At 43.4% G+C, this 14,692-nt stretch overlaps 1 protein-coding gene across 1 annotated transcript; it reads left to right on the top strand.

The window, feature by feature from the left end:
- Positions 1 to 1,747: 1,747 nt before the first annotated feature.
- On the top strand, positions 1,748 to 2,086 carry LOC138875395 (uncharacterized). The gene has a single exon (XM_070154220.1). The coding sequence runs from the start codon at positions 1,748 to 1,750 to the stop codon at positions 2,084 to 2,086; it is 339 nt and encodes a 112-aa protein (XP_070010321.1).
- The last annotated feature ends 12,606 nt before the right edge of the window (positions 2,087 to 14,692 follow it).

Genomic DNA, 14,692 nt, shown 5'->3' with positions numbered 1-14,692 from the left:
CAGAGATCCGCAGTTTTCTTGGATTGGCGAGTTATTTCCATCAAATTGTTGAGGGATTTTCATCTATTGTAACACCTATGACCAGGCTGACCCAGAAGGGTGCTCTGTTCTTGTGGAAGGAAGAGCGTCAGGAGAGCTTCCAGAAGCTCAAGACAGCTTTTACGACAACCCTAGTATTGATATTACCTACAGGAAGAGAGTCTTATACTGTCTATTGTGATTCCTCGAGGATTGGCCTTGGAGCGGTATTCATGCAGGACGATAGGGTGATTGCCTATGCATCTAGACAATTGAAGGTACATGAGAAAACCTATCCTATCCATGATATCGAGTTAGCTACTATTGTTCACGCCTTGAGGATCTGGCATCATTATTTGTACGGTGTTCTTTGTGAGATCTATACTAATCTCCAGAGTTTGCAGCAACAGTTCAAGCAGAAGGATCTTGATTTGAGCTAGAGGAGGTGGTTAGAGCTGCTGAATGACTATGATATCACTATCTTGTATCACCCAGGCAAGGCCAATGTGGTGTCCGATGCTTTGAATAGTCGGGCGAAGAGTTTGGGGAGTTGGATTATTTACCAACAACGGAGAGGCCCATGGCGACTGATGTCCAGGCCTTAGCCAGCCAATTTGTGATATTGGATCTTTTGGAGCCCAATTAGATTTTAGCTTGTGCTATTTCTCGGTCTTCCTTATTTGAACGTATCAGACAGCGTTAGTATGATGACCCTCATTTGCTTATCCTCAAGGACATGGTTTTGTATGGTGATGCCAAAGATGTGACTATTGGTGATGAAAGAGTATTGAGGATGTATGGTGGGATATGTGTACCCAATGTTGATGGGCTTCGGGAGTTGATTCTAGAGGAGGCCTATAGTTTGTGGTATTCCATCCATCCAGATGCCGCGAAGATTTACCAGGACTTGAGACATCACTATTAGTGGAGGCGAATCAAGAAGGATATAGTTGGATTTGTAGCTCGGTGCCTCAATTGTCAGCAGGTAAAGTATGAGAACCAGAGACTGAGTGGTTTGCTTCAGTAGATAGAGATTCTGTAGTGGATGTGGGAGCAGATCACCATGGACATCGTATTTGGACTCCCACGGACATTGATAATGTTCGATGCCATTTGGGTGATCGTGGATCGGCTGACCAAGTCCAAGCATTTCATTCCTGTGTGTACTACCTATCCTTCGGAGCAATTGGCGGAGATTTATATCCGGGAGATTCTTTGTCTACATGGTATTCCAGTTTCCATCATTTCAGATAGAGATACTCAATTCACATCACGGTTCTAGAGGGTCGTACAACATGAGTTGGGTACTCGGGTGGAGTTGAGCACATCATTTCATCCCTTGACAAACGGATAGTCCGAGCGCACTATTCAGGTTCTTGAGGATATGCTTTGTGTGCGTGTGATGGAGTTTGGAGGTTCTTGGGATTAGTTCTTGCCACTAGCAGAGTTTGCCTAAAAGAACATATATCAGTCCAGTATTCAGATGGCACCGTATGAGGCTTTGTATGGTAGGAGGTATAGATCCCCGTTAGGTTACTTTGAGCTGGGTGAGGCTAGATTATAGGGCACAGACTTGGTTCAGGATTCTTTGGAGAAGGCTAAATTGATTCAGGATAGATTTCGCACAGCCCAGTCCAAACAGAAAGGTTATGCGGACTGGAAGGTTCGTGATATTTCCAATATGGTTTGAGAGCGGGTCTTGCTTTGGTTTTCACCTATGAAGTGCGTTATGAGATTTTGGAAGAAAGGGAAATTGTGTCCAAGGTTTATTGGTCCTTTTGAGATATTGCAATGTGTTGGGTCGATTGCTTATGAGCTTGCCTTACCTCCCAGCTTGGCAGGAGTTCATCCGGTAATTCATGTTTCGATTCTCCGAAAATATCACGGTGATCTGTCACACATGTTGGATTTCAGTTCAGTACAATTGGACAATGATCTATCTTATGTTAAGCAACCAGTGACGATATTGGACAGACAGGTTGGAAAGCTGAGGTCAAAGGACATTGCATCACTGAAGGTTCAGTGGCGAGGCCAGCTAGTCGAGGAGGCAACTTGGGATATCGAGTAGGATATGCACAGCGGTTACCCTCATCTTTTCACTACTTCAGGTATGTCTCTATGCTCGATCGAGGACGAATTAATGTTGTAAGAGGGGTAGGATAAAATGACACGGCCAGTCGTTTTAAGAATTAGCGCGTTGATCCCCTATTAACTGATTTCCTCATGTTTGTGTCTGCAATTGTGAGTTGCCGGGAGGATTTGTTTTGAGTTTCGGAGTATTTTGGGACACTTAGTCCCTAAATGAAAGCTTAAGATTTAGAATTTGGACCGTAATCGGAGTAGTGTGAAGACGGCCTCGTAATGGAATTCTATCAGCTCCGTTGGGCGATTTCGGGTTTAGGGGCATATTCGGATTGTTCTTTGGAGGTCCGTAGCTTATTTAAGCTTGAAATGTCGAAAGTTGAATTTTTGATGTTTCCGGTTCGATAGTGAGATTTTGATATCGGGGTCAGAATCTGATTCCAAAAGTTGGAATAACTCTGTAGTGTTGAATGTGACTTGTGTGCAACATTTAGGGTCAATCAGACTTGGTTTGGTTAGTTTCAGCATCGGTTGTAGTGTTCTTGAAATTTCAAGTTCTTTAGGCTTGGATTGGAGGGTGATTCGTGGTTTTAGCAATATTTGATGTGACTTGTGGTTTGGACTAAGTTCATATGGTGTTTTAGGATTTATTGGTATGTTTGGTTGAGGTCCCGGGGGCCTCGTGTTGATTTTGGGTAGTTAACAGACCTTTACACATAAGAAGAAGATTTTGGTATGTTTGTCCTCCTCACTACCGATGATAGGAGCTCGAGTGGATCAAAGCTGAAGAGCAATCAAACCCCAGTAACGCAATGGCCGGTATAACCTCACGAGATGGCTAAAGGTAAACTCTATCCCGGGCTTATTGGCAAAATATCTCATTGCCTGCGCTATTTTCTAGAGGAAGGGATGAGCCTGCACCAGTGTAACATGATATCTCTGACACAAATCAAGCACGACCCGGTCGGGGGAACCCAACAAAAAACATGTGTGTATATGCTCAAAACCCCTCAACGTATGTTATTACGCTCTCCTCGGGATAATGTACTTATAATACAGCGCCTTCTCCCCATCCACAATCTTTTCTGATCATTTCGAGGTTTTCCTCTCCCACTTATGAGATGATCCTCGACACATGATCCCGGTGACCCAGAACATTAGGAGGCCTCCCTAGTGTGACGGCTCTCCTCGAGACAGGGCACCCCGAGGCTCACTCACCGGGCATCGGCGGTAAGTCGCCATCACAAACCAAATGCGGAGCACAAGAAGAACACCCCTCTCCCCGATGGTAGGACATCGACGTAGCAGTCAAGGCTACGATGGAATAGGAGGAGAAAGATGTAGATCTGAGCAAAAATTTTAAATTGAAGCAACGGAAGAACTAGCATGAACGCTAGACTTTGTGGAAGGGATAATCTATCGAAGCAGCAGAATCACCATTGGAAAGGCAAGTGAATGAATATATAGGGGCAAGGCAGCAACTGCCCGCCTACGAAAAGGCCAATTAATTATGGTCGTGTTAACATCACCCTCTCCTAGGGAAACGTACTAGCAAAATTACTCTAGGCCCCCCTTTACCAGATCAAACAAATGTTGCTACCCCGCAGAAGTCAAACACTATGAGGCCTCAGTGGTTCCCCGATGTCGCCAACACCAGTCCAATAGGAGCTGTCGATTTAATCCTAGAGCTGGCCTAGTTTGAGGGTCCTGCTTGCTCGAAAAATGGGTTTTGAAAGATCAACGTCAAAGGTCAAAAGTCAATCCGAGAAAGCAAAGGAACAAAAAAGGAATGTCTGAAAAAACCGAATGGAGGAAAGTCCCTCTTTTTTACATTGCCAATAGCGTATCCACAAAAGACATCTTTACAAAATCCATCCCCCGGGGCTGCGTACAAAGAGAAAAGGAGGGGATACAAAAACGACTTGAGGACTACTCCTCATCACTACTATCTTTGCCCTCATCAGGGGCAATTAAAAGTGCCAGTTCTCTCTCTAATTTGCGAGCTTCCTCGAGATCAGCTGACAGGTCAACACCTCTGGCTCCGATTTCCTCCAAAGTCACTCTCCTCGCCTCCGCTTTAGCATGATTAATTGCTCGAGCTAGCTTCTTCTCAGCTGCTATCGATACGTCACTAGCTATTTTATGTGCCATGGTTGCGTCCTCCAGATAAGTGGTAGCGTTTCCTTCAACCGCGGACTTTGCCGCGGCGAAGGCAGTAATATCCTTCCGAACATCCTTGAGAATATCCTGGTATGTCGCCAACTCCCCAGTCGCTACTTCATTCCACTTCCTCAGCCCGGAGAACTCCGTGTTCAGTTGGCTAATCAGCGAACCATTCTGTTCGACCTACAAAAGAAAGTTGACTTGCACGAAAATTAGCTGGTTTGTTTTGGGAGTGATTAGGCTGCTCAGATCCGTGTGAATGTCGCATTGTTTCCTTCCAAGCTCGACCCTAAGATTGTTGGTCTGCGTTTGCAAAGGTGACTTGGGACCTCTAATGCGTTGGGAATATAGCATCCCTGTAGGCCCATATATTGGAGCAACCTTTCTCATAGATGGGGCTTTGGATTATTAATTAATTAAGAGATTATTTTAGAGACAATAAAAATAGAGAATCATAGTTGCTTTTAGGTTTGCCTTTTAAATAGTAAATGAGACGAGCCCCGCCAAATATAATGCACAATCGCGGGGCCCTCAATAAATGGTTGAACTAAAATACTTAGAATTCGGAAGGCTATTTAGTGAATTTCACGGTCTTCCCCAAAAGAAATATGCGTTAGACTCTTTAGGCGATTTTAATAAAATTACATTCCTAAACTCGGGTGTGTATTTATGCGACCCAAATCCAAATCTCAATGGAGTCAACCGTGTTAACAACCACGGGTGCATTGATTGCGGCGTGGTTCGAGACGCATTTTCACGATGTTGCAATTCCTTTAAAACAATAATAAAAGTGGTTTGTGAATAAAAGGCACATAAGCACACATGTATTAAATCAAATACAACAGTTGAGCGACCGTGCTAGAACCACGGAACCCGGGAATGCCTAATACCTTCTCCCGGGTTAACAGAATTTCTTATCCGGATTTCTGATTCACGGAGTGTAATACAGAGTCAAATTTTCCTCGGTTCGGGATTCAAAACCGGTGACTTGGGACACCATTAATTTTCCAAGTGGCGACTCTGAATACTAATAATAAATCCCGTTTCGATTGTCCTTTAATTGGAAAAACTCCTTTATGCCCTTACGGGGTGTAGTGAAAAAGGAGGTGTGACAGCTCTGACGACTTTGCTGGGGATCGAACCCAGAATCTCTGGTTTCGTAGACAAGAATTCGAGCTCAGATAAATTTTTGTATTTTGTTATATCTGATTTTCCTACATGTTTTGTGCTGCATATGCTAAATGCTACCGCTTTGATATCATTTGAACTGTATATAAACTGTGCCGACACCCTTCTCTCTTCTCCTCCGGGGATGTGCTTACTCTTTGAGACTCCCTATTCTGTTAGTGTCATACCCTGAAATAAAAAAGAGGCTCGGATAAGTTGAAAAGCCGGACGATCTTGTGGGTCCCCGGTACGCTGCCCCCTCCTCGACTCGAGTTGTCCGCTCGAGTGCACTGTTTAGAACACATACCCAGGATTTGAACCTAGAATAACTTGACTTCATGTCGGATCCCTAGTAGGAGCGCTTAATTGCATCATGCTGCTTTTGACTTAGGGGACTCAACATGGGGGTTGGGTCCGTCTAGGGCTAGCAACCTGAAATGAAAAGACCATCCTGATACATCCTATTTGTTCTGTACATATATTTGTTTCAAGCCAGCATGTTGACCGGCTTTTGAATCTCGGAAATGTTGGAAAATTGAGAAAAGGAAGAAAAGAGGAAAGAGAGAAATAACTGTTAGGGGGTTAATTGATTATTTTAGAAAAACCAATACTGGCGAAATCTGCCGAAATTTTGAGAAAATGAAAAGAAAAATGCTTTATTAGTCTGTTTTACTAAAAGCAAAATAAAAATAGAAAAAGAGTTTTTATTTTTGGAAAACTGTTTGTTGAAAAGGAAAAGGAAAAAGAGTCTATATTTTAGTTTGGGAAAAATAGGTTGTTTCTTGTTTGTCGAAAATGAAAAAAGAAAAATAGTCGTTATTTTGTCTAATTTTCAAAATACAGAAAGGGAAAAATAGTTTGTTTTGCCATGGAAAATGAAAAAAGGGTCTTGTTTTCAAAATATAGTTAGTTTCTTTGCCCGAACTACGCCGGTTTTATTCTCACAGGGTGTGAGATACGTAGGCAACCCTCATCAGGTCCAACCTCCCCTTTGCAAAAATAACCAAAAATATTTAAATTTTGGCATGAATAAGTCGGGTGATGCCGTTTTCGTCAACAACAGTCGAACGTTCCCGAAATGGACACCGGAAGGCTGACTTTGCAAGACGGCCATTTTTGGTCAATTTGGATTTTTGATTGGTTGACCCTCACGGCCTTAAAATCTTCGTTCTTGGAAGTGCTGAAAGGCCATGTTTGAAAACCGAGTCTATCACTTTAACTTTGGAAAAGGAAATATTTAATTTTGTTTTGAGTCAAATAAAAGTTTTGTTTTTGCGTAAATCACCTTAATAAATGTGCATGATGAGCACGATGCAAAACGAACCTTTCTCAATAATGACTAAAATCCCTTTCGAGTTGCGGCTATGGTGGAATGATTTAGGCAAAGAAGGATAAGACGAAGTCAAGAAATATCTGAAAGGTCTTACAGGTTTGTTGAAAATCAAGCCTCGGGGTGATATTATAAGAGCGTTGGTCACTTGCTGGGACCCGGCGCACAATGTCTTCCACTTCTTAAATTTTGAGCTCACCCCAACTTTGGAGGAAATAGCCGGGTACATTGGAAATGTTGAGGTTCCGTTAAGAGGAAAATATCTGCTTGCTCCAAGAGCCATCACGGTGCATCGGTTTTTAGACTCATTAAAGATACCCAGGACAGTCCATAATCCAGATTTGGCAAAAGGCTTCTGCACTCTGCGCTTCATATACGACAGGTACGGCCACGTGGGAGGGTTTAACAAGACGGACATCAAGCTATGCAGTAAAAATAACCGTCAAAAATGGGATGAGCACAGACGGGTGGCTTTCATGATAACCTTTTTGGGCCTCCTAGTGTTCCCAAGGAAAGACGAGAATATTGATATAAAAGTAGCCGGGGTCGTCAGTACCTTGCTTACTCAAGATGAAAGCACTCTTGCGCCTATGATCGTGTCTGACATTTTCCGAGCTATCACTGCCTGCAAAGCCGGAGGCAGCTTTTTTGAGGGGTGTAACTTGTTGCTACAAATGTGGATGACCAAGCATCTATGACATCGTTCCCAGCTCTTGAGTTATGGTTCGTCTAACAAAACCTGTATAGGAGAATTTTACACAAGGATTGACGGAGTTAGTCTGCCTGAAGGAGTAACAGCGTGGATATCATACTTTCGTACTCTCACGGACAGTCAGATATAGTGGACGTTGGGATGGTTGCCTGTTGAAGAAATCATATACATGCCAGCAGCTAGGTCGCATTTTCTTTTGATGGGACTTAAGAGCATCCAGCCTTATGCTCCATATCGGGTTCTGAGACAACTCGGGAGATGCCAAATAGTGCCACGGGAGTATGATCTTAGTCCTCAAGTAATTGATATTAGCCCTGACGGACAGTTTCCCGAAGCAAAAGTTCGCGGGATTTGGAATGAATGTCAATATCTACAAGCAAATACGTGTGTGCAGGATCGGGCCAAAGGAGAAATGTCGCCGGAATACCTCGCATGGTATAGAAGAGAACTTGAGCTTTAGAGGCCAGCTAAAAGACCCCACATCCAGGATTTCACGGAGTCATCACAAGAACAATGGGGTTGGCAAGCAAAAGAACAAGGCTATCAGGCTGAAATCGGCAAGCTGAAACAACAGATTGGAGCTCTGAAATTTGAGAACAGTGTGCAAGATGCTGCTGATCAGGGAGAAAAGAACAGGTTGGCCCAAGATAATGAAGCGCTTAGGGCCCAAATCCAGCAAATGAGGATAGCTTCCAATAACCAACAAAGGAGCCGGTCGGACGAGCGGTTGATAAAGGGGTTGAAAAAGGAAATCAGTGAGTGCCGAGATGAGCTGGAAAAAACCGAAGGCACCATAGCGGGACTCCGGGCACAGTGGTTAAAAAGAACATAAGAACGCACCCATTACACGCAACAATTAAAGAAGGATTATGAAAATACCATTGCCAGTCTGAAAAGAAAAGTGGTCACCCTTTAGGATAAGGCAGCTAAGAAAGCTAAAGCTTTTGAGACCGAAAGTGGACACTGCTATGACTTACTGGCCCGAATGGAAGTAGAAATACAGCAGCTGTAGGATCAGCATCTTCAAGATTCTCATGTGTTGAAGGCTCGCAATAATCAAGTAAGGCGATTGCTTATAGAAAAGGGTCGAACAAGAGACAGGATTGAGACCATTGCCCATGCCATCCTCAGGAGATGTCGGGCATGTGAAGTCATGACCCGCACTACCTTCTTTTCGGCAGTAATGATTTATGTCAAGCGAACCATGTATGAGTTGGAGCAAATTGAAAGGGATTTGGCACCTAAGCCCGCGGCGAGGCCGAACGATGCCCCGCGGGCACCCACTTTTGAAGCACTAATGTATTCATAGATCGAGTCTGTATTTTCCATTCTAGAGTTTGTTGTTTGTCAGTCTGTTTTCTTTTTGCGTCCAAGTATGCTAGTATGTTCGGAGTTTGTATTTTGAGTTTAATTGGAGTTTGTTATTTTCCATTTAAAAATGTTTAGTTTGTAATAGAATGTTGTGGTAATGAAAGTCTGAAAATTCCCAAAAATTTGTTCCTTTATTTTGGCACTTATTTTCATGAACTACGCCTGGTCTGATTCGTGCGGGGTCACGATACGTAGGCAATCTCCATAGGATTCGACCGTAACCAAGTAAAGAAAAGAAAACAAAGAAAGGGAAAAAAGAAAGGGAAAAACGAAGAGACAAAAAATGAATGAAAATAAGAGAAGAAAGAAAAGAAAACAGAAGCGGAAAAACAAGAAAGGAATAGAATAAAGGAGGAAGGAAAGAAAAAAAAAGAGGAGAAAAGAAAGAGAGAAAAGAAAAGAAAAAACAAAAGAAAAGAGAAAGCTTACAGTTGGAACTAAGGAAATGCCGGGATGACGCATGCGGTCGAAAAAATGCATAATAGAAATGGTTAACTGTATACGAGTATTTTTGACCCATCGAAAGAAGTAGAAGAAATGGACGTTCATGCAATGAGGGAGGAAATGTATAAGTTGAAACAACAGATAGCTGAAATGTACCAAGCCTGGGCGAAGGGGCATCTACTGCCAGTTTATCCCGCTAACCCCGCTTATATCCCACCATTGGCTCAGCCTCAGGAGCCATCCACTATGAATTCATCTCCAGCATTTCCACTCTACCAACAATGCCAAGGCACCACTTCTCATACATCACAGGCTCCTCCATCTAAACAAGTCTCATACCCTCCTCCACCAATCACTCCCGTTTTTGTAGCACCTCCGCCTGCTATCCTACACTGATCCCCCAGTGAACCTCTGTTCTAGACGCACGACAACCAGTATTATCCCCCTGAGCCTACCTTCAAAGTTCCAGAACCCTACTCTTATACCCCTCATCTTGATCTCACGGCAGGCACCGAGAAGCCGCCCAAAAACCCTAAGCAGGAGGAGATGATCAGAAAGGTCAAAAGCCTGGAGCAATAATTCCGACACATGAGGGGGTTAGGGGGCCAAGTAAGTGTGGCCTATAAAGATTTATGTCTATTCCCAGATGTTCAGTTATCGGCTGGGTTCAAGATTCCTAAGTTTTATTTGTACGACGGGCATGTCGACCTAGTAGCACACTTAAGGGGATTCTGTAGCAAGATGAGAGGAGAAGGAGGGAGAGATGAATTGTTGATGGCATATTTCAGCCAAAGTTTGAGCGGATCGGCGTTGGAATGGTACACTAGACAAGACCATAGTAGGTGGTACACCTGGGATGACTTGGCCCAAGCCTTCGCCTGTCAATTTCAATACAATCTTGAAATCATCCCAGATCGATTGTCATTGACAAAGATCGAGAAGAAGCCCGGTGAGATCTTTCGAGAATATGGGTTCCGTTGGAGAGAGCAAGCGGCGAGGGTTGACCCCCGATGAAAGAGAGTGAAATGGTTGATTATTTCTTGCAGGCTTTGGAGCCTACCTATTTTGGTCATTTGGTGTCAGCAGTGGGCAAGTCCTTTAATGAAGTCGTGAAAATGGGAGGCATGGTTGAGGAGGGACTCAAATCCAATAAGATCATGAGTTATTCATCAATCAAAACAACCACCCAAGCCATTCAAAATGGCATTGGGGGTATGCTTGGGAAGAAGAAGAAAGAAGAGGTTGCAACTGTCGAATCCGGAGTATGGTCCAGGTCTAGAAGCCCTTCACCCTATTACAACCAACCCAAACCCCACCACCCAAATTACCCATATACCCCATATGGCCTTCCTCAACACTATTATCCACCACCAGAGCCACACTTTTCCATTCATCATGCCCAAACTTATACCCAGCCTCCGGCTCACGCGCAATGGTGTACGCCGGCTACCCAAAACCCATACCCAACTCCACAAAACACATATCCACACCCGAGGTCTTATAGGCCAGGATCCGGCTTCCGCCCAAACTAGGCTTTCAGAAATGAGAGAATGCTGAAACAGAAAATATTCACTCCGCTGGGAGATTCCTATACTACTCTTTTCCACAAACTGAGGCAGGTAGGCCTGTTGAACCCGGTTGAGGCCAAAATGCCAAATCCCCTTCCTAGAAATCTGGACTATTCAGTGAGCTGTGAGTATTGTTCAAGGACTCTCGGACATGATACTGAGAAATGTTGGAGATTGAAAACTGATGTGCAAGAGCTTATTGACACAAACAGAAATGAGGTTCAGGCCCCGGAGGCGTCCAATATCAACCAGAACTCGTTGCCAGCGCATCATGAGGCCAACATGATTGAACTAATACATAAGGGAGTAGAGTTTAAGAAACCCTCACAGGCAGTCATGACGATCCAATCTAGTGAAGCCAAAGTGAATGAAAAGTCAGCTAGTGTGAAAGGATCTTCCATTGTTGCGAAGAAACCAGAGCCGATCAACGTAGTGGTTTGGGGAGTATCAAGCACACCTGCAGCAGTCGTGAAGGGGGCTCATATAGAACCAGTTGTCATAAAGCCAGTAACCCAGTTACTAGTGATTGATAGTAAAGTCGTTCCGTGGAAGTATGAACAGGTAGTTGTGACCTACAAGGGGAAGAAAATCAAAGAGGAAGTCTGTGAAACACAAGGTTTAGCTCGCTCGGGACGTTGTTTTGCCCTTGAAGAGTTGAGAAAGGCTAGGACTCCCAAGGAAATTCCGGCGCCAGTTAAGAAAGCTATTACGGAGGATGAGGCAGAAGAGTTCTTGAAAAATATGAAAGTGCAAGATTATTCTATTGTTGAGTAGCTAAGAAAAATGCCAGCCCAAACCTCGTTGCTTTCATTGCTTATCCACTCGGATGAACATCGCTGGGATTTGATGAAGATATTGAACGAAGCTCATGTCCCCGATAAAATTTCAGTGAATCATTTGGAGAAAATCGCGAACAAAATCTTTGAGGTAAACAGAGTGACATTTTCTGATGATGAATTGCCCGTGGAGGGTACAGAACATAATAAAGCTCTTTATTTGACCGTGAAATGTAAAGATTCGGTAATCACTCGAGTACTGATTGATAATGGGTCTAGTGCCAATATCTGTCCTTTGTCTACATTGAACAAGTTGAAGGTTGATGATGACACAATTCATAAGAATAGCATCTGCGTTCGGGGGTTTGATGGTGGTGATACAAACACAGTGGGTGACATCATACTTGAATTGACAATTGGTCTGGCTGAGTTCACCATGGAGTTTCAGGTGTTAGACGTGGAAGTGTCTTATAATCTTTTGTTGGGGCGGCCATGGATTCACACCGCCAAAGCGGTGCTTTCTACATTACATCAGATGGTCAAATTCGAGTCGGATAGAAAAGAGATCGTAGTACATGGGGAAGACAACATGAGCATTGTAAGTGATACCATCGTACCCTTTATAGAGACTGATGATGATAAAGGGCCGTGGGTTTACCGGGTTTTTGATATAGTCTCGGTAGAAAAGGTTCCTGAAGGGAAAAGCAACCCGGTCCCCAGAATAACAGCTGCAACTGTCATGGTAGCCTCTGAAATGTTGAAAAACGGGTTTGTACCAGGCAAAGGGTTGGGTGCTGATTTGCAAGGTATTGTTCAGCCAGTTTATTTGCCCAAGAATCTGGATACCTTTGGTCTGGGTTTCAAGCCTACGATGGCGGATATAAGACGAGCCCGCAAGATGAAGAAAAGAGGCTGGGTTCTTCCCAAACCAATTCCACGTCTGTCCAGGTCCTTCGTCAGGCCAAGTATCGGGAAGCAATTATTGGCAAAGGTGTCGGGTCCACTGATTGGTATGGATGGGAACTTGGAGAAAGGGCTTGAGAAGGTATTTGCTGAGGTGAACATGGTTGAGGTCGGGGAAGGGTCGAGCAAAGCAGATATACAGTATATCGGGCCACATGCTAAGGTCAACAACTGGGAAGCCACTCCTCTTCCATCTCGGAGGGAGTCGCGGTAGTGGGTTTTGTTTTCCTTTTGTTCACCTGGATTATTCCAGGGTTTGTAATTCAGTTGCAATGTTCCGTCCGTTTGGATGAGTTAAAACCCTGTTATATTTACATTCAATGAAATGCAATTCCTTTTCTTTCTTAATTCCTAATTTTGTCTCCATTTCTTTTTCTTTTTCTTTCTATACAGTTCTTTTTATGCTGATATCGATGACATGACATGCATGAGGAATCTTCAGCCCAGTATTAAAAGCCATTCTAATTCAGAAATAATAGTGCAAGAAATCAAGTGTCATGATGAGGTGTAATATGATGATGACAAGGCCTATGAGGAAGTTAGTAAAGAATTAAGTCACTTTGAAGAAAAACCCAAACCTAACCTAAATGACACAGAAGCAGTTAATCTAGGGGACCCAGACAATGTTCGTGAAACTAAAATAAGTGTTCATTTGGAGCCACAAATCAAGGAGGGGATAATCAAAGCATTGTTCAAGTATAAGGATGTTTTTGCATGGTCGTATGATGACATGCCGGGTCTAAGTACCGATTTAGTGGTTCACAAATTGCCCACTGACCCGACATTCCCTCCTGTCAAACAGAAGCTGAGAAAGTTCAAAATGGACATAAGCGTAAAGATCAAAGAAGAGATCACGAAGCAGTTCGATGCGAAGGTCATTCGGGTTACACGGTATCCCACCTGGTTAGCTAATGTTGTGCCTATGCCGAAGAAAGATGGCAATACCAGGGTGTGTGTCAATTACCGGGATCTTAACAAGGCAAGTCCAAAAGACAATTTTCCGCTACCGAACATCCACATATTGATTGATAAGTGTGCCAAACATGAGATTGGTTCTTTTGTAGATTGTTACGCAGGTTATCATCAGATTTTAATGGACAAGGAAGATGCAGAAAAGACGGTATTCATCACGCCATGGGGAACATACTGTTATAGAGTCATGCCATTTGGTTTGAAAAATGCTGTGGCAACTTATATGAGAGAAATGACAACAGTATTCCATAATATAATACACAAGGAAATCGAGGTGTATGTGGACGATGTGATTGTAAAGTCTAGACATCAATCTAACCATGTCAGGGATCTGAGAAAGTTCTTCCAAAGGCTTCGCAGGTACAATCTCAAGCTTAATCCTGCAAAGTGCGCGTTCGGGGTGCCGTCTGGAAAATTGTTGTCACGACCCAAACCGATGGGCCGCGATGGGAACCCAATACCTTACTTGACTGAGTACCAACGTAATGTACCTTTCTTATTACATCATTATATACATGTGACATATGGGCCTAATAGTCTAACATAATCATTTATAAACTCAAACATAGGCCGACAGGGCTATACAATCTTCCACGTACACGACATATGTCTACAAGCCTCTAAGAGTACATAAGTGTCACAAAGGTCGGAATAGAGTCCCGCCATACCAAACAATAGACGTCTAAATCATACTAACCAAATACGCAGCTCCAAAGTAAATGGAGCGCACCAATATATTCCGCTGAGGTGATAGCCTACTTGGAAGGCTCTCGACCTGTCTATCAGGACATGCGGGCATGAAACGCAGTGTCCCCAGGCAAAAGGGACATCAGTAAGAATAATGTACCGAGTATGTAAGACACATAAATAAATACATAGGAGACATGGAAGACATATAGAGTACATGACTCAACCCGTACGTCTGAATAACGTTGTAAATCATGAATTACTTTCAGTGTCATGCATATGCATATGAATGTCATGTCGTGCATAGGTATATGTTTCATACCATCATCAGCCTCTGAGGGCATCCCATCATATCATATCGACCACTGTGGGAAAAATTATCATCGTATACCAGCTGATCAGGTGGTGGTGCGTATATAACGCCTTAACCTTTCTCATA

The sequence above is a fragment of the Nicotiana sylvestris genome, chromosome 8 (genome assembly GCF_000393655.2).
Source record: "Nicotiana sylvestris chromosome 8, ASM39365v2, whole genome shotgun sequence".
Taxonomy (NCBI): domain Eukaryota; kingdom Viridiplantae; phylum Streptophyta; class Magnoliopsida; order Solanales; family Solanaceae; genus Nicotiana; species Nicotiana sylvestris.
The sequence above is the reverse complement of the archived record's forward strand: the minus strand, read 5'-3'. Positions and strand labels throughout refer to the sequence as shown.